At 43.0% G+C, this 24,316-nt stretch overlaps 1 protein-coding gene across 3 annotated transcripts in view; it reads right to left on the reverse strand.

The window, feature by feature from the left end:
- ANKRD28 (ankyrin repeat domain 28) overlaps positions 1-24,316 on the reverse strand; it is a 1,012,368-nt gene that overhangs the window by 21,804 nt on the left and 966,248 nt on the right. For all 3 annotated transcript variants that reach the window (XM_053714205.1, XM_053714203.1, XM_053714204.1), the window contains one exon: positions 17,305-17,396. In XM_053714205.1, the coding sequence (XP_053570180.1) occupies positions 17,305-17,396 (92 nt within the window). The remainder of the gene's footprint in view (positions 1-17,304; positions 17,397-24,316) is intronic.

A 24,316-nucleotide genomic window follows, 5' to 3' on the forward strand; every position in this document is an offset into this window, starting at 1 on the left:
GCGCCCCTGTACGCCTCAGTGTTGATAAATCTAGCCCTAAGCGTTCAATTTCCATACCTTCACATTTGAAATCCTGATGGAAAAAAACGGACCTTGAAACAGAAGGTCTGGCCTTAATGGAAGTGGCTAAGCTTGGCAACTGGATATCCGAACAATATCCGCATACCAAAACCTGTGAGGCCATGCTGGAGCCACCAGCAGCACAAACAATTGCTTCATGATGATTTTGAAGAGCACTCTTGGAAGAAAAACTAAAGGCGGGAAAAATATAAGCAGGTTGATAACACCAAGGAAGTGTGAACGCATCCACTGCTTCCGCCTGAGGATCCCTGGACCTAGACAGGTACCTAGGAAGTTTCTTGTTTAGATGAGAAGCCATCAGATCTATTTCTGAAAGACCCACATCTGAACAACCTAAGAAAACACATCTGGATGGAGGGACTACTCCCCCGGATGTAAAGTCTGACGGCTGAAATAATCCGCTTCCCAATTGTCTATACCTGGGGTATGAACCACAGAAATTAGACAGGAGCTGGAATCCGCCCAAGCAAGTATCCGGGATACTTCTTTCATAGCTTAAGGACTATGAGTCCCATCCTGATGATTGACAAATGCCATAGTTGTTATATTGCCTGTCTGAAAACAAATGAACGGTTCACTCTTCAACAGAAGCCAAATCTGAAGAGCCCTGAAAATCGCAAATTCCAAAATATTGATTGGTAATCACGCCTCTTGAGATTTCCAAACCCCTTGCACTGTCAGAGATCCCCAAACAATTCCCCAACCTGAAAGACTCGCATCTGTTGAGATCACAGTCCAGGTTGGACGAACAAAAGAGGCCCCTAGAACTATACGATGGTGATTTAAACACCAAGTCAGAGATAGTCGAACATTGGGATTTAAGGAAATAAATCGTTATATCCTTGAAAAAACCCTGCACCATTGGTTCAGCACTCAAAGCTGGAGAGGTCTCATATGAAAACGAGCAAAAGGGGATCGCGTCCGATGCTGCAGTCATGAGACCTAAAACTTCCATGCACATAGCTACTGAAGGAAATGACTGAGACTGAAGGTTCCGGCAGGTTGCAACCAATTCAAAACGTCTCTTGTCTGTTAGAGAGAGTCATGGACACTGAATCCATCTGGAAACCTAAAAAGGTGACCTTTGTCTGAGGAATCAAAGAACTTTTAGCAAATTAATCCTCCAACCATGTTTTGGAAGAAACAACACTAGTTGATTTGTATAAGATTCTGTAGAATATAAAGAATGAGCTAATACCAAGAAATCATCCAAGTAAGGAAGGAGTAGGGCACCAAGAACCTTAGAAAAGATTCTTAGAGCTGTCGCTAAGCCAAAAGGAAAAGCGTCAAATTGGTAAAGCTCGTCTAGAAAAGAGAATCTCAGAAACTGAAAATTAACTGGATGAATCAGAATATGAATATATGCACCCTGTAAGTCTATGGTGGACAAATAATGCCCTTACTGAAATAAGGCAAATATTCCTTATAATCACCATTTTGAAAGTTGGTAATTTTACATAATGATTCAAAACAATTTCAGATCCAGAACTGGCCTGAATGAATTTTCTTTCTCTGGGACAATGAATAGATTTGAATAAAACCCCAAACCCTGTTCCTGAAACGGAAATGGCATGATTACCCCTGAAACTCCAGGTCTGAAACACACTACAGGAAAGCCTGAGCCTTTACTGGATTTGCTGGAAAGCGTGAGAGAAAATATCTTATCACAGGAGGTCTTACTCTGAATCCTATTCAATACCCCTGAGAAATCTTAATCTGTCCCCTACCAGCTGAGCTGGAATGAGGGCCGCACCTACATGCGGACTTAGGGGCTGGCTTTGGTTCCTTAAAAGGCTTGGATTTAATCCAATTTGAAGAAAATTTCCAATTGGAAACAGATTCCTTGGGGGAAGGAATAGGTTTCTGTTCCTTATTTAGTCAAAAGGAACGAAAAACGGTTAGAAGCTTTAGATTTACCCTTAAGTCTTATCCTAAGGCAAAAAACTCCCTTCCCCCAGTGACCATTCAGATAATCGAATTCAACTGAGAACCAAACAACTTATTACCTTGGAAAGAAAGAGATAGCAATCTGGACTTAGAAGTCATGTCAGTATTCCAAGATTTAAGCCACAAAGCTCTTATAGCTAAAATAGCTAAAGACATAGATTTAACATCAATTTTGATGAAAAAAATGACATCACAAATAAACTGAATAGCATGTTGAAGCAAGCAAACAATGCTAGACAAATAATAAAACAATTCTTATTGCGCTAATTTTCCAACCAAAAAGTTGATACAGCTGCAACATCAGCCAAAGAAAATGCAGGCCTGAGAATGATGACCCGAATATAAATAGGCTTTCTTTAGATAATATTCAAGTTTCATACCTAAAGGATCTTAAAAAAGAAGTACTATCTTCCATAGGAATAGTAGTACTCTAAGCAAGAGTAGAAATAGCCCCATCAACTTTGGGGATCTTTCCCAAAACTCTAATGTAACTGCTGGCAAAGGATACAAATCTTTTTTTTTTTTTTTAAACCTTTAAAGAAGGAATAAAAGAAGTACCAGGCCTATTCCATTCCTTAAAAATCATATCAGAAATAGCATCAGGAACTGGAAAAACCACAGGAGGTTTATAAACAGAATTTAAACGTTTACTAGTTTTAATATTAAGAGGACTTGTCTCCTCAATATCCAATATAATCAACACTTCTTTAACAAAGAACTAATGTACTCCATTTTAAATAAATAAGTAGATTTATCAATTTCCTTATATGACAGTTTCAGGAATGGGAAAAAAATCCAAACAGCATAGCCCTCTGATAGAGAAAAAAGGCAAGAGGCATATAGGAATGGGTTTTAAAATAATGAAAATATTTGGCGCCAAGTATGACGCATAAACAGAGTAATTTTTGTTGGTGCTAACAACATCCGGAAATGACACACTCGCGCCATTGAAGACGCAACCTTGTGACAGACACCGGAATTGACGAATTTGCGTCAACAAACGTAACTTCGAGCCAAAAAAAATCACGCCAAAAATTACGCATTATACTTTGGCATTTTGCACCCTCGCAAGCCTAATTCTGCCTGCGAATTTAAAATGACAGTCAATTGAAAAAAGACTATACCCCAGGTAAGAAATACATTTTCCTAAAAATGCATTTCCCAGATATGAAACTGACAGTCTGCAAAAGGAAATATACTGAATCCTGATTCATGGCAAACATAAGTACAATACATATATTTAGAACTTTATATAAATACATAAAGTGCCAAACCATAGCTGAGAGTGCCTTAAGTAATGAAAACATACTTACCAAAAGACACCCATCCACATATAGCAGATAGCCAAACCAGTACTGAAACGGTTATCAGTAGAGGTAATTGAATATGAGAGTATATCGTCGATCTGAAAAGGGAGGTAGGAGATGAAGCTCTACGACCGATAACAGAGAACCTAAGAAATAGATCTCCCGTGAGGAAAACTATTACATTCAAAAGGTGATACTCCCTTCACATCCCTCTGACATTCACTGTACTCTGAGAGGAATCAGGCTTCAAAATGCTGAGAAGCGCATATCAACATAGAAATCTTAGCACAAACTTACTTCACCACCTCCATAGGAGGCAAAGTTTGTAAAACTGAATTGTGGGTGTGGTGAGGGGTGTATTTATAGGCATTTTGAGGTTTGGGAAACTTTGCCCCTCCTGGTAGGATTATATATCCCATACGTCACTAGCTCATGGACTCTTGCCAATTACATGAAATAAATTTAAACGAAGTCCGCAAAACAGCTTTATCTAGATGAAAAATCAGATAAGGAGACTCACAAGAGAGAGCAGACAATTCAGAAACTCTTCTAGCAGAAGAAGAAGAAAGTAGTTTAATATCCAAAGAATGCATAGGCTCAAAAAGAGGAGCCTGCAAAATCTTTAAAACCAAATTGAGACTCCAAGGAGGAGAAATTGATTTAATAGCAGGCTTTGATACGAATCAAAGCCTGAACAAAACAGTGAATATCAGGAAGCTTTGCAATCTTTCTATGAAATAAGACAGAAAGAGCAGAGATTTGTCCTTTCAAAGTATTTGCAGACAAACCTTTATCCAAACCATTGTGAATAAACTGTAGAATCTTAGGAATTCTAAAATAATGCCAAGAATAATCATGAGTGGAAAACCATGAAAACACAATTTATGTAAGAACTTACCTGATAAATTCATACTTTGATATTGGCAAGAGTCCATGAGCTAGTGACATTGGATATACAATCCTACCAGGAGAGGTAAAGTTTCCCAAACCTCAAAATGCCTATATATACACCCCTCACCACACCCACAATTCAGTTTAACGATTAGCCAAGTAGTGGGGTGATAGAAAAAGGAGTAAAAAGCATAAAAAAAGGAACTGGAAATATAATTGTGCTTTATACAAAAAAACATAAATCTCATGGACTCTTGCCAATATGAAAGAAATGAATCAGATAAGTTCTTACATAAATTATGTTTTCTTTCATGTAATTGGCAAGAGTCCATAAGCTAGTGATGTATGGGATAGTAATACCCAATATGTGGTACTCCACAGAAGAGTCACTAGAGAGGGAGGGATAAAAATAAAAACAGTAATTTTCCGCTGAAAAAATTAAATCCACATCCAAAAAAATAAGTTTTTCTCATAATTGAAAAGAAAAAACTTAAAACATAAGCAGAGGAATCAAACTGAAACAGCTGACTGAAAAACTTTTCTACCAAAAACTGCTTCCGAAGAGGCAAATGCATCAAAACGGTAGAATTTAGTAAATGTATAAGAAGACCAAGTTGCTGCTTTGCAAATCTGATCAACGGAAGCTTTATTCTTAAAAGCCCATGAAGTGGAAACTGATCTAGTAGAATGAGCTGTGATTCTCTGAGGGGCCTGACCCGACTCCAAATAAGCCTGATGAAACAAAAGCTTTAACCAGGATGCTAAGGAAATGGCAGAAGCTTTCTGACCTTTCCTAGGACCAGAAAAGACAACAAATAGACTAGAAGGCTTCCTGAAATCTTTAGTAGCTTCAACATCCAGAGAATGTAAGGATCTCACCAAATAATTCTTAGGATTAGGACATAAAGAGGAACAACAATTTCCCTATTAATGTTGATAGAATTCAAAACTGCCTTATCCTGATCGAAAATCAGAAAAGGAGACTCACAAGAAAGAGAAGATAATTCGGAAACTCTTCTAGCAGAAGAGATAGCCAAAAGGAACAACACGTTCCAAGAAAGTAATTTAATATCCAAAGAATGCATAGGCTCAAAAGGAGGAGCCTGTAAAGCCTTCAAAACCAAATTAAGACTCCAAGGAGGAGAGGTTGATTTAATGACAGGCTTGATACGGACCAAAGCCTGCACAAAACAGTAAATATCAGGAAGCTTAGCAATCTTTCTGTGAAATAAAACAGAAAGAGCAGATATTTGTCCCTTCAAGGAACTTGCAGACAAACCTTTATCCAAACCATCCTTAAGAAACTGTAAAATTCTAGGAATTCTAAAAGAATGCCAGGAGAATTTATGAGACGAACACCATGAAATATAAGTCTTCCAAACTCGATAATAAATCTTCATAGAAACAGATTTATGAGCCTGTAACATAGTATCAATCACTGAGTCAGAGAGACCTCTATGACTAAGCACTAGGCGATCAATTTCCATAACTTCAAATTTAACGATTTGAGATCCTGATAAAAAAATGGTCCTCGAGACAGAAGGTCTGGTATTAAAGGAAGTGGCCAAGGTTGGCAACTGGACATCCGGACAAGATCCGCATACCAGAACCTGTGAGGCCATGCTGGTGCTACCAGAAACACAAACGATTGTTCCATGATGATCTTGGAGATCACTCTTGGAAGAAGAACTAGAGGCGGGAAGATATAAGCAGGTTGATAAAACCAAGGAACTGCTAACGCATCCACCAACTCCGCCTGAGGATCCCTGGACCTGGAAAAGTACCTGGGAAGTTTCTTGTTTAGATGGGAAGCCATCAGATCTATTTCTGGAAGACCCCACATCTGAACAATCTGAAAAAACACATCTAGATGGAGAGACCACTACCCCGGATGTAAAGTCTGACAGCTGAGATAATGCGCTTCCCAATTGTCTACACCTGGGATATGTACCGCAGAAATTAGAGAAGAGCTGGATTCTGCCCAAGAAATTATCCGAGATGCTTCTTTCATAGCTAGAGGACTGTGAGTCCCACCCTGATGATTGACATATGCCACAGTTGTGATATAGTCTGTCTGAAAACAAATGAATGGTTCTCTCTTCAACAGAGGCCAAACCTGAAGAGCCCTGAAAATAGCACAGAGTTGTAAAATGTTGATTGGTAACCTCGCCTCTTGAGATTTCCAAACCCCTTGTGCTGTCAGAGATCCCCAGACAGCTCCCAAAACCTGAAAGACTTGCATCTGTTGTGATCACAGTCCAGGTTGGACGAACAAGAGAGGCCCCTTAAACTATACGATGGTGATCTAACCACCAAGTCAGAGAGAGTCAAACATTGGGATTTAAAGATATTAATTGTGATATCCTTGTATAATCCCTGCACCATTGATTCAGCATACAAATCTGAAGAGGTTTCATATGAAAACTAGCAAAGGGGATCGTGTCCGATGCTGCAGTCATGAAACCTAAAACTTCCATTCACATAGCCACTGAAGGGAATGATTGAGACTGAAAGTTTCGACAAGCTGAAACCAATTTTAGTCGTCTCTTGTCTGTTAGTTGATTCACGTAAGATTCAGCAGAATCTAAAGACTGAGCTAGTACCAAGATATCATCCAAATAAGGAAACACCACAATACCCTGTTCTCTGATTACAGAGAGTAGGGCACCGAGAACCTTTGAAAAAATCCTTGGAAGAGCGGAAAATTGGTAATGCTTGTCTAGAAAAGAGAATCTCAGAAACCAATAGTGGTCTGGATGAATCGGTATATGAAGATATGCATCCTGTAAGTCTATCGTGGACATATAATGACCTTGATGAACAAAAGGCAGAATAGTCCTTATAGTCACCATTTTGAAAGTTGGCACTCTTGCAAAACGATTTCAAATTTTTAGATCCAGAACTAGCCTGAACGAATTTTCTTTTTTTGGGACAATGAATAGATTTGAATAAAACCCTATACCCTGTTCCTGAAACAAAACTGGTATGATTACCCCTGAAAGCTCTAGAACTGAAACACACTACAGAAGAGCCTGAGCCTTCACTGGATTTGCTGGAATGTGTGAGAGAAAAAAAATCTTCTCACAGGACTCCTTACTCTGAAACCTATTTGATACCCTTGAGAGACAATGCTCTGAATCCATTTCATTTTGGACAGAATCTGCCCAAATGTTTTGGAAAATTTTTAATCTGCCCCCCACCAGCTGAGCTGGAATGAGGGCAGCACCTTCATGCAGACTTGGGGGCTGGCTTTGGTTTCTTAAAATGCTTGGATTTATTCCAACTTGAAGGTTTCCAATTGGAACCAGATTCTTTGGGGGAAGGATTGCCTTCTGTTATAGGCTTGCACGTCTTCGTGCTCTTTTAAGGCACGTTTTGGCGATGCTATAGGATCCCAGTCCTAATGGAACGAGAGATCCGAGGCCTTAGATGCTGGATGGCAAACTGGATGCAACATTTGGGGATGAAGCCAATCTACTTAACGTCTCAGTTTTATTTTTTCTTTATGTTTCGGTTCCAGTTCTGAGCTTGGGTGAATGGGGCCTCTGATCGGCTGATCCCGTTGGCGCTCATATTCACCTTGGGCGTTCACCCGATGGGTGCTGCCTTCCTTTTATTTTTGATTCAGATGGATGTGTTTAATTTGTTTTTCTTAAGCTTATGTCTGTTGGATTTCCGTTTTTGAGAATGTTCTTCTCTGGAACTGATACTTGCGATTTTTTGGTTGCGTGGGCACTTCCACGGAAGTTGCACACTTTTTTAATAATAGAATTATGTTTTCTAGTTCATTTATCGATCCTTCTGGTCAAATTTTCTTGGACCTTGGACAGTTCTGGAGTGTCCTTGTACCAGGCAGGTACTGGTCAGACGCTTTTCTGCTGTTACCTGGGTTTATGTCACCCTCGTGGTGCTGATTTAATCCTGTTGGATTCTGAATGTCACTTGGCTTACTGATATGGACTCCGGGCTCGGATCCTATTTTGAAGTATGAGGCCTAGTGTGTAAATACAACGCTTCTGAATGGAGGGTTGTGAGTGCCGATCTAAGGTTGGCTTTTTCTGGCTACTCGCCTAGGATACGGATCTGTCTTTTCAGACACCATCATGGTTCTTACAGGTCCCTGGGGACTCAGAACTGTAGCTTCCATTTCTTTGGAGTTGGGAGATGTGAGTGACCTATGTGGTCTAGTGTTCCGAGTGGTGAACGATTTGCATCTTTACTTAAGGTTCTTCCGGATGCTGACTCTTTGGCCTAATAAACATTTTCTTGTGTTGGCAGAGTCTCCTTCCTTCCTGCCTTGGGTGGGTCATCTGGTCTGGAAGCTCGGGCATGTCCTCCTTCCTTTGCTCAGAGTTGCGTTACGCTAAGAGGTGGAGTGCAGGGGTTTACCTGCCTTCTGTGGAGTTGTGAGGCTTCCAGCTTTTAACCTGTTAAAGGGGTTTTTGGAAGATCGATCCTGCGATGATCTCTGGCTGTTGTCTCTTCCACATAATACCCTTGGTCTGACCATGGTCTTCTAAGTTCGGGTGTTATCTGAGTCCTCGTTGCAAATCTAGCCTTGGGGCTTAACAGTGAAGAGCCGAGGCCAGTTACAGACGGTCGCTCTTCTGGGGTCAGGTAGTTGAGCATTTATCCTCGATGCTCTGTTGAAGATTCTTGGAGGGTGGTTTACTTCTAACTCACTGGGATGGCAAGCAAGGTCCAGGGTTCACATACACCTTTGGGTGTTGGTTGTTACCTTGCTAGCATGTGTAACACGTGGTTACGCTTGTCTACCAGATTTTTCCTTGCAATCCAGGAGCATTGAGTGCCGAATTCTTAAACTGTTCAGGAGTTCTTTCAGACTCTTGGGTTTGAGGCTGTTGCTAGATTGCCAAGTAAACGGAGGCAGCGTAGGGTTCCTCAAGAAGTTAGATCTTTCGATCGATTTAGTTTTTCGAGGACTTTGGCCTAGGACCATGTCTATCCCTGGATCTGGTGTGGACGGTTCGGTCTCACCTTAGATGTTTGTGGTCCTGCGTGCCGCTCTGAGGGGGCAGGCTGTTTCTCATGAGAGATGCCTATCTGCCTGTGGCTTAGGTTCTAGGTCTCTCTGACGGGTACCTTCTAGTCTTCTGGCGCAGTTGATGTACCTTGTAGACTCCAGGTCTGTTTCATCCTGGTTGGCGATACGGCCGAGGAGTCTCGACTCTATGGTAGGGCGGTTTCCATTGCTTTAGTCCCCTTCTCTCCTAGAGTGGGGGATGGGTTCTAATGGTTCGGAGTTACCTTAGTATATGTGGCGACTTGTGGGTCCTTGTTTTTATGCCTTGTAAGGGTTTTTTCCCTTCTTGCTTTTCAGAATCCTGGAATGGGAGATGTGTAGTAGTAACTGGTTCCACCATTCCTGCAGCAGGGGGCTGGGGGTTTGAATTCTGATTGGGCTCCAGTTAAATGTTGGATTTTGATATTTAGATGCTGGGGGTCTGAGAACCCTCTTCCATTGGGAAGTGTTCCTCTTTAGGGAAGACAGCAGTGTAGGGGGTCTCGTACCCGAGCACAAAGTCTGTCCTGACTCACGGTTGCATGCCATTTGTAGTAGCGGTCAGAGTTCTACTCGGGGGCTTTGCTCCTCGTAGATACAAACCTTTTTTCTTCCAGAAGTCTGGGACTCTTGCCTTAGGTCTATGACTAGCCTTTGGGCTGGGACCATTACCCAGAGGGAAGGTCGGGATCGGTTAATCTATGCAGTGTTGTCCATTTATCTTCTAGAGTCTGTCCTCCCCTTCGGTGGGAGGACTGTTAATGTCCTCTTTTCTATCGGCGTCTGATGCTGGGAGGGTACGCTCCTTGGAGCCCGGTATTTGGAGGGCTGTTATTACGTTTTTGGAAGGTTTGCAGTTTGAAACCAGCTACAGCTATTTGCACCTTGAATGTGTGCTAGCAAGATTTAAAATGCCTCTCCGTGGATTGGATTCCATGATGGCTGAGTCAGCTTTCCTACCTGGAAGCTGGTCATTGAGAGTTCCTGTTTAGACGGTTTGGTGTTCTCTTGGAGAGCTCTTTGCTAACTGCTGGGATAGTTATCCTATTTCTGCTGTCTATGCTTGCCTAGTCTGCAGGTTTCAATCTGATACGAAGCAACAGGGAACTCATGTTTTTCTGGAGTACCTTTTGGTATGGTACTGTGTCAGGGATATGAGGGTGACCCTCGAGTCCTCTTTGAGACGTGTTTCCCAGAGTATGGATTTTTTTCAGGTCCTTGTGTTTCTAGGGAGTTTGTCTCCCTGGGCGCTACTATCATAAGACAACCATGGGTGGTTCTACGTTTGTTGAGCCGTGTGGAATGATCCTTTGGATTTCTTCTGGCAATCTGTTCTCCCTTTTGGGGGCAGGTAGCGGTCCTTGTCTTTCGGCCGGGTACTCTTCATGGCAGTTGATAGCCGCAGGGCTGACTCCTCGGAGGCTGTTTTTGCTCGACAGACTCTGGGACTGAGTGCACTAATGTGCAGTTACCTGGGCTTCAGGTTTTAACCTGTGTCGTCTATATTTTTATAAGGTGTGGTGCCTTTCGAAGGGGCCGCATTTTTGTACCCATCCTTTGTTTGCATTCAGTGTCCTCTAGCTTGGCTATTGTTTTCCCAAAAGTAATGAAGCTGTAAACTCTTCCTGTTTAAGAAGAAAAACATAAATTATGCTTACCTGATAATTTTCTTTTCTTCTGACGGGAAGAGGCCACAGCTCCCGCCCGTGTTTTGTCTATGAGGCGGCAGTAATTTTTTGTTCTTCTGGCACCCTGATATTTCTCCTACTGTTCCTCATTTCCTTGGCAGAATGACTGGGGGATGAGGGAAGTGTGGGAGGTATTTAAGCCTTTGGCTGGGGTGTCTTTGCCTCCTCCTGGTGGCCAGGTTCTGAATTTCCCAAAAGTAATGAATGCAGCTGTGGACTCTTCCCGTCAGAAGAAAACATAATTTATGCTTACCTGATAAATTTATTTCTCTTGTGATGTATAGAGTCCACGGATTCATTCATACTTGTGGGATATTCTCCTTCCCTACAGGAAGTGGCAAAGAGAGCACCCACAGCAGAGCTGTCGATATAGCTCCTCCCTTAGCCCCCCCCCCAGTCATTCGACCGAAGGCTAGGAAGAAAAAGGAGAAACTATAGGGTGCAGTGGTGACTGAAGTTTTTTAAATAAAAATATATTACCTGTCTTAATAAACAGGGCAGGCAGTGGACTCGATACATCACAAGAGAAATAAATTTATCAGGTAAGCATAAATTATGTTTTCTCTTGTAAGATGTATCGAGTCCACGGATTCATCCATACTTGTGGGATACCAATACCAAAGCTTTAGGACACGGATGAAGGGAGGGACAAGACAGGGACCTTAAACGGAAGGCACCACTGCTTGTAGAACCTTTCTCCCAAAAATAGCCTCCGAAGAAGCAAAAGTATCGAATTTGTAAAATTTGGAAAAAGTATAAAGCGAAGACCAAGTCGCCGCCTTAGAAAACTGTTCAACAGAAACCTCATTTTTAAAAGCCCATGTGAAAGCCACTGCTCTAGAATGAGCAGTAATTCTTTCAGGAGGCTGCTGGCCAGCAGTCTCATAAGCCAAACGGATGATGCTTTTCAGCCAAAAGGAAAGAGAGGTTGCCATAGCCTTTTGACCTCTCTGCATACCAGAATAAAGAACAAACAATGAAGATGTTTGACGGAAATCTTTAGTTGCTTGTAAGTAGAACTTTAAAGCACGAACCAAATCAAGATTGTGCAACAGACGTTCCTTCTTTGATGAAGGATTAGGACACAATGAAGGAACAACAATCTCCTGATTGATATTCCTATTAGAAACAACCTTAGGAAGAAACCGAGGTTTGGTACGCAAAACCACCTTATCTGCATGGAAAACAAGGTAAGGTGAGTCACACTGTAAAGCAGGTAACTCAGAAACTCTCCGAGATAGCTACCAAAAACAAAACTTTCCAAGATAGAAGCTTAATATCTATGGAACGCATAGGTTCAAATGGAACCCCTTGAAGAACTTTAAGAACTAAGTTTAGGCTCCATGGTGGAGTAACAGGTTTAAATACAGGCTTGATCCTGACCAAGGCCTGACTAAATGCTTGAACATCTGGGACATCTGCCAGACGTTTGTGTAAAAGAATAGACAAAGCAGATATTTGTCCTTTTAGCGAACTAGCTGATAATCCCTTCTCCAATCCTTCTTGGAGAAAGGACAATATTCTAGGAATCCTAATCTTACTCCATGAGTAACCCTTGGATTCACACCAATAAAAACATTTGCACCAAATCTTATGATAAATCTTCCTGGTAACAGGCTTTCTAGCTTGAATCAGGGTATCAATGACCGACTCAGAGAAACCACGCTTTGATAGAATCAGGCGTACAATCTCCAAGCAGTCAGACGCAGAGAAATTAGATTTGGATGCGTGAATGGACCTTGGATTAGAAGGTCCTGCCTCATTGGCAGAGACCACGGTGGAACCAATGACATGTCCACTAGGTCTGCATACCAAGTCCTGCGTGGCCACGCAGGTGCTATCAGAATCACCAAAGCCCTCTCATGCTTGATTCTGGCAACCAGACGTGGGAGGAGAGGAAACGGTGGAAATACATAGGCCAGATTGAAGGACCAGGGCACTGCTAGAGCATCTATCAGTACTGCCTGGGGATCCCGGGACCTGGACCCGTAACAAGGAAGTTTGGCATTCTGTCGGGACGCCATCAGATCCAATTCTGGTCTGCCCCATAGCTGAGTCAGCTAGGCAAAAACCTCCGGATGGAGCTCCCACTCCCCCGGATGAAAAGTCTGACGACTTAGGAAATCCGCCTCCCAGTTCTCTACTCCGGGGATATGGATTGCTGAGAGATGGCAAGAGTGATCCTCCGCCCATCGGATTATTTTGGTTACCTCCATCATCGCTAGAGAACTCCGTGTTCCTCCTTGATGATTGATATAAGCTACAGTCGTGATGTTGTCCGACTGAAATCTGATGAATTTGGCCGCAGCAAGCTGAGGCCATGCCTGAAGCGCATTGAATATCGCTCTCAGTTCAAGAATGTTTATCGGGAGGAGAGTTTCCTCCTGAGACCATAAGCCCTGTGCTTTCAGGGAGTTCCAGACTGCACCCCAGCCTACCAGGCTGGCATCTGTCATTACTATGAGCCACTCTGGCATGCGGAAACACATTCCCTGAGACAGGTGGTCCTGAGACAACCACCAGAGAAGAGAATCTCTGGTCTCATGGTCCAGATTTATTTGAAGAGATAAATCTGCATAATCCCCATTCCACTGTTTGAGCATGCATAGTTGCAGTGGTCTGAGGTGTAGGCGGGCAAAAGGAACTACGTCCATTGCCGCTACCATGAGCCCGATTACCTCCATGCACTGAGCCACTGATGGCCGAGGAATGGAATGAAGAGCTCGGCAAGTGGTTAAGAGTTTTGATTTTCTGACCTCCGTCGGAAATATTTTTATTTCTACCGAGTCTATCAGAGTCCCTAGGAAGGAAACTCTTGTGAGAGGGAAGAGAGAACTCTTTTTTATGTTCACCTTCCACCCGTGAGATCTCAGAAAAGCCAACACGATGTCCGTGTGAGACTTGGCTAGTTGGAAAGTCGACGCCTGAATTAAGATGTCGCCTAGATAAGGCGCCACTGCTATGCCCCGCGGCCTTAGCACCGCCAAAAGGGACGCTAGCATTTTTGTGAAAATTCTGGGAGCCGTGGCCAACCCGAAGGGAAGGGCCACAAACTGGAAATGCCTGTTTAGAAAGGCAAATCTGAGGAATTGATGATGATCTCTGTGAATAGGGATGTGTAGATACGCATCCTGTAAGTCCACGGTAGTCATATATTGACACTCCTGGATCATTGGTAGAATGGTCCGAATAGTCTCCATCTTGAATGATGGTACTCTGAGGAATTTGTTTAGAATTTTGAGATCCAAGATTGGTCTTAAAGTTCCCTCTTTTTTGGGAAACACAAACAGGTTTGAGTAAAATTCTAGCCCTTGTTCCTCTTTCGGGAACTGGGCCGATCCCTCCCATGGTATGTAGGTCTTCTACACAGCGTAAGAACGCCTCTCTCTTTGTCTGGTTTGCAGACAATTGAGAAATGTGAAATCTCCCCCTTGGGGGGGAGCCTTTGAAGTCCAGAAGATATCCCTGGGACACAATTTCGAAAGCCCAGGAATCGTGAACATCTCTTGCCTGAGCGAAGAGAGAGAGTCTGCCCCCTACTAGATCCGGTCCCAGATCGGGGGCTACCCCTTCATGTTGTCTTAGAGGCAGCTGCAGGCTTCTTGGCCTGTTTACCCTTGTTCCAAGCCTGGTTAGGTCTCCAGACTGACTTGGATTGGGCAAAATTCCCCTCTTGCTTTGCAGCAGAAGAAGCTGAAGCGGGACCACCCTTGAAGTTCCGAAAGGAACGAAAATTATTTTGTTTGGTCCTCATTTTATTTGTTTTATCCTGAGGGAGGGTATGGCCTTTCCCTCCAGTGATGTCTGAAATAATCTCTTTCAGTTCAGGCCCGAATAGGGTCTTTCCTTTGAAAGGGATGTTCATAAGTTTAGATTTTGACGACACATCAGCAGACCAGGACTTAAGCCATAGCGCCCTGTATGCTAAAATGGCAAAACCTGAATTCTTTGCTGCTAATTTAGCCAGTTGGAAAGCGGCATCTGTAATGAAAGAATTAGCCAACTTAAGGGCCTTAATTCTATCCATAATATCCTCTAATGGAGTCTCCATCTGAAGAGCCTCTTCTAGAGCCTTGAACCAGAAAGCAGCTGCAGAAGTTACAGGAACAATGCACGCAATAGGTTGGAGAAGAAAACCTTGATGAACACAAATTTTCTTCAGGAGACCCTCTAATTTTTTTTATCCATAGGATCTTTGAAAGCACAACTGTCTTCGATAGGTATAGTTGTACGCTTAGCAAGAGTAGAAATAGCTCCCTCCACCTTAGGGACCGTCTGCCACGAGCCCGCATGGTGTCAAATATGGGAAACATTTTCTTAAAAACAGGAGGGGGAGCGAACGGCATACTTGGTTTATCCCACTCCTTAGTAACAATATTCACAATCCTCTTAGGGACTGGAAAAACATCAGTGTAAACAGGAACCTCTAAGTATTTGTCCATTTTACACAATTTCTCTGGGACCACTATAGGGTCATAATAATCTATAGTCGCTAATACCTCCCTGAGCAATAAGCGGAGGTGTTCAAGCTTAAATATAAAGGCCGTCATATCAGAATCTGTCTGAGGGAGCGTCTTTCCTGAATCAGAAATGTCTCCCTCAGATAACAAATCCCTTACCCCTACTTCAGAACATTGTGAGGGTATATCGGATACGGCTACTAAAGCGTCAGACGGCTCAGCATTTGTTCTTAACCCAGAGAGCGGTCACGCTTTCCTTGTAAACCAGGCAGTTTAGATAAAACCTCTGTGAGGGTTGTATTCATAACTGTGGCCATGTCTTGTAAAGTAAATGAATTCGACGCACTAGAGGTACTTGGCGTCACTTGTGCGGGCGTTACTGGTTGTGACACTTGGGGAGAGCTAGATGGCAAACCCTCATTCTCTTCTGTCTGAGAATCATCTATTGTAATATTTTTAAGTGCAAAAATATGCTTTTTATAATTTATAGACATATCAGTGCAAGTGGGACACATTCTAAAAGGGGGTTCTCCACAATGGCTTCTAAACACATTATACAAGGATTTTCCTTGGTGTCAGACATGTTAAACAGGCTAGTAATGTAACAAGCAAGCTTGGAAAACACTTTAATCAAAGCAAATAACACTTAGAAAAAAACGGTACTGTGCCTTTAAGAGAAAAAAAGCTGCACAACTCTGCAAAAGTGTAAAAAAGCAGTAAACTCAACGAAATTCTTACAGTAGTATCATAAAGCCTTAGTAACTTTGCACAGCTATGCAAATAATTAACCCCTTAATGTAAAAACCGGATTGACAAAACGTCAAAACCGGTAAAAAACGTTCAGCACCTTGCCACAGCTCTGCTGTGGCGCCTATCTGCCCTTTAGGAACGATTTGTGGGTAAAAAAACTTCTTTACAGCCCTCAAACACAGTAGGAACCTCTGGAGAAGCAGTTGGATGTCTCTGAGGAAAAGAAACTGCGCAACTGAGGTGCGAAAATAGGCCCCTCCCACCTCACTCGATGTTTTGGGGCCTAGTAGAAACACAACAGTGTTTCTTTTACTAGCCATTTGGGTTAATAACCCTAAAACAAGCCACAATGACCCCTTAAAGTCCCTCAAAAAACGTTATCTTTGCATCTTTTCTAAATAAACAAAAACGTTTTTTCCTATTAGTGTCACCAGTAACTAATGAGCCCTTCATGCAAGCTGGGATTCCTACCAAGTGTCTGAATATAGCTTACCCTTCCCTCATGGGGATATTGCCAGCCTTTTCTAGAATTAACACAGTCTGCCTAGAAAAAAATAGACTGAACATACCTCTATGCAGTTTACCCTGCAAACTGTTCCCCCAACTGAAGTTTTCCTGTACTCTCCAGCCCTTGTGAGAAGAGCAGTGGACCTTAGTTACAAAGTGCTAAGATCATCATCCTCCTTGCAGAAATCTTCATCCCTTTTCTGCCAGAGAGTAAATAGTACACAACGGTACCATTTAAAATAAACTTTTGCTTGAGAAATAAAAAACTAACATTTTTGTCACCACACTCACTTTACCCTTCCTAGTACTTAGAGTATGCAAAGAGAATGACTGGGGGTGGAGCTAAAGGAGGAGCTATATAGACAGCTCTGCTGTGGGTGCTCTCTTTGCCACTTCCTGTAGGGAAGGAGAATATCCCACAAGTATGGATGAATCCGTGGACTCGATACATCTTACAAGAGAAAAGAAAATTTTCAGGTAAGCATAATTTATGTTTATTCTACCAGTGTCAGAGAAGCATCGCTTCCTACAGTGAAGTATAGAAAAAAGACGGAGAAGCTTTACACAAAATAGAATTTTGATGGATTAACATTGAGTAAGGAGATGTTATAGCTAATGCTTTTCAAGTTTGGAAAACCAGTTAATCTTACCATTTTCATCCACAGCTAACACACTGGCCCCCTTTCCTAGAAGTTCCTGTACTACTACTGTCAGTCCATTTCGAGCTGCTACATGTAGAGGTCTGTAAAACAGAAGGCGAAAAGTTCATTTAAAAATAGATATTTCTGATACACAAGGAACTTTTAACATGCAGTATGTGTTATTACACATAACTCTAAAATGCTAGTTTTTCACAAATATTTCAAAACAATGGTGTTGTAAAACATACACAACTATATTGTCAAGAAGGGATAATCCCTAAATATAGGGCACATTTTAGATATCTGGGAGCTGTGTATTTAAAATATATATTGGAGTTGCCGTGTTAGTCCAGTGACTTAAATATCCCTCCCACTTCCTCATTACCCCAGTCATTCTGCCGAAGGAACAAGGAAAAGTAGGAGAAACAATAGGGTATAAATGGTGCCAGAAGATATAAATAAATAATAGGGGACCGCCCATAGACAAGAAAAAAAAAACATCCGGGGGCTGTGGACTCTCCCTATCCGTAAGGAAAGGAATTTATCTGGTAAGCATAAATTATGTTTTCCTTCCTAAGACAGGGAGAGTCCACGGCTTCATTCCTTACTGTTATGAAAACTATACCCAAGCTCCAGAGGACACTGAATGATTAACGGGAGGGAACACAAAGGAAGAGGCGGACCCTATTCTGAGGGCACCACAGCCTGCAAAACTTTTCTCCCAAAAGCTGCTTCAGCCGAAGAAAAAACATCAAACTTGTAAAATTTTGAAAAAACACGTAGGAAGGAACAGGTAGGCACCTTACAAATCTTATCCGTAGAGGCCTCGTTCTTAAATGCCCAAGAGGAAGCCACTGCTCTAGTGGAATGAGCCGTTATCCTCTCAGGAGGATGATGTCCCGCTGTCTCGGAAGCTAAGCGGATGACACTCCTTAACCAAAAATATAAGGAAGTTGAAGTAGCCTTCTGCCCCTTACGCTTCCCCCCGAATAGACAACAAAGAGGAATATTGTCAAACTCCTTAATAGCCTGAAGATAGAACTTCAAGGCGCGAACCACATCCAAATTGTGAATAAGCGTTCCTTGGATTAAGAAGGATTAGGACACAAGGAAGGAACCACAATCTCCTGATTCATGTTGCGATCTGACACAACCTTAGGAATAAAACCTAATTCAGTACGTAAAACTGCCTTATGTGCATGAAAAATCAGATAAGGGGGCTCACACTGCAAAGCAGAGATCTCAGAAACTTTGCACGCAGAGGCAATAGCCAATAAAAAGAGAACCTTCCAAGATAGCAATTTAATGTCAACGGGATGCAGAGGCTCAAACGGAACCTGTTGCAAAACCCGAAAAACAAGATTTACAAGGAGGAGCCCCAGATATAAACACAGGTCTGATCCTAATCAGAGCCTTAAAGGACTGCACATCTGGAAGCTCAGCCAGTCTCTTGTGCAAAAAAAACGACAGGGACGAAATCTGTCCCCTCAGGGACTAGCAGAAAGGCCCTTCTCCAGCCCATCCTGGAGAAAAGATAAGATCCTGGCAACCTTAACTCTGTGCCAGAAAAACCCGACTCTTCACACCAGAATAAGTAGGTCCTCCACACCATGTGGAAGATACGCAGAGTTACTGGTTTACGAGCTTGAATAAGAGTATCAATGACACTCTCAGAAAACCTCTCTTGGCTAAGACTAAGCGTTCAATCTCCACGCATTCAGCCTCAGAGAATCTAGATTTTGATGAACAAATGGACCTTGTATCAGCAGGCCTCTGCGACAAGGTAACTTCCACAGAGGAGATGAGGACATCCCCACTAGATTTGCGAACCACGTCCTTCACGGCCACGATGGAGCAATCAAGATTACTAATACCCGCTCCTGCTTGATGCGGGCTACCACTCGAAGAAGAGGTAATGGAGGAAAAATATATAGGAGTACTGCTAGTGCACCTATTAGATCCGTTTGGGGATCCCTCAACCCGTACCTGGGTAGCTTGGTATTGAGACGGGACGCCATGAGATCTATCTCCAACCAGCTGAGACCATGAGACCAATCACCTCCATACACTGAGCCACAGAGGGACTCAAGGAGGTCTGGAGGGCAAGACATGCCGAAGTTAGCTTGCAATGTCTCTGGTCTGTTAGAAATATTCTCATGGATATGGAGTTTATTATAGTACCCAAGATATCCACCCTGGTACTTGGGATAAGAGAACTCTTTTCCAAGTTAACCTTCCATCCATGTGATCGATGAAGACTGAGAAGTGACTCAGAGAATACTTCTGCAAAACGAAAGGAATGCAAAACTCAGGAACAGAAAGTGTTCCATGTGGATTGGAACATGAAGGTAAGCGTCCAGATCTATAGTGGTCATAAACAGGCCTTTCTGAATTAAAGGAAGGATGGACTTTATCGTATCTATCTTGAAGGAAGGGACACTGAGAAATTTGTTTAAGCACTTTATGACCAGAATTGGGCGGAAAGTTCCCTCCTCCTTTGGGACAAAGAAAAGGTTTGAATAAAACCCCAAACCTCTTTCTTCAATAGGCACCGGGACAACAATTCCTAAGAAGGATAGATCCTGAACGCATCCTAGAAAGGCATCCCTCTTTTCTGGTCTGGTAGACAGATCAAGAGAAGGAATTTGCCCCTTGGCGGATGATATTTGAAATCTATCTTGTATCCCTGAGATACCACCTCCAGGACCCACAGATCCTGTTTGTCCTTGACCCAGGTGTATGAAGAAAGACAGTCTGCCCCCTACATGATCCAATCCCGGATCAGAAGCCGCCACTTCATGCCTATTTGTTTTCGGCGGGCTGCTTATTCTGCTTGGATTCTGCTTGGAATTCCAAGTACTCTTGGGTTGCTCGGGCTTGGAGGAAGATTGTTGTCGTTGGGATTTGTCAGAACGAAAGGAACGAAAATTAAAAGCTTGTCGTCCCTTAGACTTGTTCTCATCTTGCGGTAGGAAAGCACCCTTGCCTCTGGTAACCGTAGAAATAACGGAGTTCAGGCTTGGACCAAAAAAAATCTTTCCCTTGAAGGGAAGAGAAAGGAGTCTGGACACAGACCAAGACTTCAACCAGAGCGTCCGGCGGGCTAGGACAGCAAAGCCAAAGGCCTTTGCATTTAGGCAAATAATTTGGATGTTCCCATCACAGATAAAAGAATTAGCAATTCTAAGAGCTTTAATTCTGTCTTCAATATCCTCGAGGGGAGACTACACCTAAATGAGTTCCGACAAAGAGTCGCACCAGTAGGTAGCCGCTCCGGCAACAGCTGTAACTGCAGCGGCCGGTTGAAACAAAAATTCCGTATGTTGAAACATCTTTCTCAGAAAGGTTCCCATTTTCTTAGCCATCGGCTCTCTGAACGAAGAACTATCCTCAAGAGGTATAGTAGTACGTTTAGCAAGCGTAGAAGTAGCACCATCCACCTTAGGAATGGAGCCCCACAAATCCAGTTGAGTCTGTGACCGGGAACAACTTTTTAAAAGTAGATTAGGGGAAAAGGAAGAACCAATTCTTTCCCATTGGTTCTAAATAATGCTCGCCATCTTAAACGGCACAGGAAAAGCCAAAGGAACTCTCCTGTCTTCGTAAACTCTGTCTAATTTAGGTATCATAGGTTCTTCAGGCATTGCGGCCTCTGGAACCTCTAACGTAGAGAGAACCTCCTGTAATAAAAAACGCAAGTGCTCAATTTTAAATCTAAAGGACGGTTCCTCCGCAGCAGGAGGCTTAGGCGCTAAGGACTCCGAGCCTGAAAGTTCCCCCTCTGAAGCTACAGAGGTTAACTCATCATCGGATATCTGGGATATAATAGCTAAATCCAATAAATATTTAGATGACTACGGGTCAGGAGAGCTATGTTTAATCTTTCTGTTGCGTTTGTTAGAGCGAGATAAGGAACCAAGGGGTGCAGACACCGTCGTTTGTAACTGCGCAGCAAAGTCCGCAGGAAGAAGGCCCCCTCCGGGAGGATTAGATGTGTTACAGGTGTGCTAACATAGTACGTAAAACTGCATTCTCTGCATGAAAAACAAGGTAAGAGGGATCATACTGCAAGACAGAAATCTCAGAGACCCTGCGAGCAGAGGCAATAGCAAACAGAAACAGCACCTTCCAGGATAACAGTTTAATGTCAACAGTATGCATTGGCTCAAATGGAGCCTGCTGCAACACACGAAGAACAAGGCTGAGACTCTAAGGCGGAGCCCACAATTCTAAATTCTAAACACAGGCCTGATCCTAGTTAGGGCCTTAAAGGACTGAACATCCGGAAGCTCAGTTAATCTCTTGTGCAACAACACGGTCAGGGCCGTTAGGGGTCCCTTCAGGGAACAAGCAGATAGACCCTTCTCCAGAAGAAAGGATAAAATTCTGGCAACCTTAACCTTATGCCAAGAAAAACCAAGCTCTTCACACCAGTGCAGATAAGACAGGTCTGGATGGTCGCCGTTCCATTGCCTCAGCATGCATAGTTGTAAGGGTCTGAGATGGAATCTGGCAAAGGGAATGCTGTCCATACAAGACACCATGAGGCCAATCACCTCCATACACTGGGCCACCGAAGGACTTAGGGAGGCCTGGAGGGCAAGAAAAGCTGTTAACTTTTTAACGTCTCTGATACGTTAGAAAGAAGACTTAGAAGGAATTCTGATGGTGCCTGTACCCAGATATCATCCAGGTAAGGTGCTACTGTGATACCTAGTGTTCTGGCAATCACTAGGAGAGCTCCCAGAACCTGCGTAAATATTCTTGGAGCAGTAGCTAAGCCAAACGGAAGTGCTATGAACTGGAAGTGTTGGTCCAGAAATGCAAACCTCAGGAACTGAAAATGATCCCTGTGTATTGAAATGTGAAGGTATGCATCCTTCAGGTCTATGGTAGTCATAAACTGTCCTTCCTGAACCAGAGGAAGGATTGATCTTATTGTCTCCATCTTGAAGGATGGGACGCTTAGAAATGTGTTAAGGCACTTCAAGTCCAGAAGACAATAAGTTTCCTTCCTTCTTGGGAACCACAAAGAGGTTTGAATAGAACCCCAGAACTCTTTCTGATGCAGGTACCGGTACAATTACTCCTAAAGATATTAGGTCCCGTACACAACCTAAAAAGGCAGTCCTCTTCTCTGGTCTTGTAGACAGTCTGGAGAGAAGGAATCTGCCCCTGGGCAGATGGGACTTGAAATCCAAGGGTCCTGAACATCCTGAAACCAAGCATCTGAGAAAAGCAACAATCTGCCCCTTCATGCCGACTTGTTATCGGCGGGCTTCTTTGTCTGTTTGGACTTGTTCCAGGACTGAGCCGGCTTCCAAGTATTCTTGGGCTGCTGAGACTTGGATGAGGATTGAGATCATTGGGACTTGTCCGAATGAAAGGAATGAAAATTCTACGACTGTCGTCCCTTAGGTCTGTTGTTCTTATCCTGTGGCAGGAAGGCTCCTTTCCCTCCGGTAACCGTGGAAATGATGGAGTCCAAACCTGGTCTGAATAAGATCTTCCCCTTGAAGGGGAGAGGAAGTAACTTGGATTTAGAAGTTATATCTGCAGACCAACACTTCAACCAGAGAGCCCGGTGGGTTAGAACCGCAAAACCTGAAGCCTTTGCGTTGAGGTGAATAATTTGCATATTCGCTTCACAGATTAAGGTGTTAGCAACTCTTAATGCCTTCATTTTCTCCTGAATATCCTCAAGGGGAGATTCCACCTCAATAAGTTCAGAGAGTCGCACCAGCTGCTCCCGCCACCGCGGCTACTACTGCCGCAGGTTGGAATAAAAATCCCTTGTGTTGGAACATTCTCCTCAGGAAAGTTTCCAACTTTTGTCCATAGGCTCTCTAAAGGGCGAACTATCCTCAAGGGCGATAGTAGTACGCATAGCTAGCGTAGAAATGGCGCCATCCACCTTAAGTATGGTAACCCAAATTTCTATGTGAGTGTGGGACCGGTAACATTTTCTTAAAAGTTTCAGAGGGAGAAAAGGAAGTTCCGATTCTTTCCCATTCGTTACTAATAATGTTCGCCATACGAACAGGTATAGGAAAAGTCTGTGGGACCTTCCTGTCTTCGTAGACCCTGTCTAACTTAGGGATCTTAGCCTCTGGAACCTCTAGCGTAGAGAGGACCTCAGTTTGTAAAAAACGCAAATGTTCTCCGGAGGAGACTTAGCAACAGACATCTAAGACTCAGAAAGTTCAACCTCTGATGCTACAGAGGTTAACTCATCCCTGGATAGAAGAGACATACAGGCTAGATTCAATAGGACTTTAGATTAATAAGCCGGGAGAACTATGTTTAACCTTTCTCTTACGTTTCCTAGAGATAGGTAGGGCACTCAGGGCCGCAGTCACCACCGATTGCAGCTTCGCAGGGAAAAACAAATTATGCTTACCTGATAATTTAATTTCCTTCTGTATAAGGAATCTCAATGGCTTCATTCCTTACTGTTGGGGAATACTGAACATGGCCACCAGGAGGAGGCAAAGACACCTCAGCCAAAGGCTTAAATACCTCTCCCACTTCCCACAGTCATTCTGCCGAGGGAACAAGGAACAGTAGGAGAAATATAAGGGTATGAAAGGTGCGAGAAGAAAATTATAATTTAGGGGGCTGCCCATTGGAGAACACGGGCAGGGGCCGTGGACTCTCCTTATACAGAAGGAAATGAAATTATCTGGTAAGCATCATTTATGTTTTCCTTCTTAATATAAGGAAAGTCCACAACTTCATTCCTTACTTTTGGGAAACTTACACCCAAGCTCTAGAGGACACTGAATGATGACGGGAGGGACAAAAAGAGAGGCAGACCCTATACTGAGGGCACTACAGCCTGCAAAACCTTTTCGACCGAAGGTTAATTCAGCTGAAGCAAAAACATCAAACTTGTAAAATTTAGAAAAAGTATGTAAGGAGGACCAGGCCGCCTTACAAATCTGATCCATAGAGGCCTCGTTCTTAAAGGCCCAAGAGGAAGCCACTGCTCTAGTAGAATGTCCCATAAGCTAAGTGGATA

Source organism: Bombina bombina, chromosome 5, assembly GCF_027579735.1.
Source record: "Bombina bombina isolate aBomBom1 chromosome 5, aBomBom1.pri, whole genome shotgun sequence".
Classification (NCBI taxonomy): domain Eukaryota; kingdom Metazoa; phylum Chordata; class Amphibia; order Anura; family Bombinatoridae; genus Bombina; species Bombina bombina.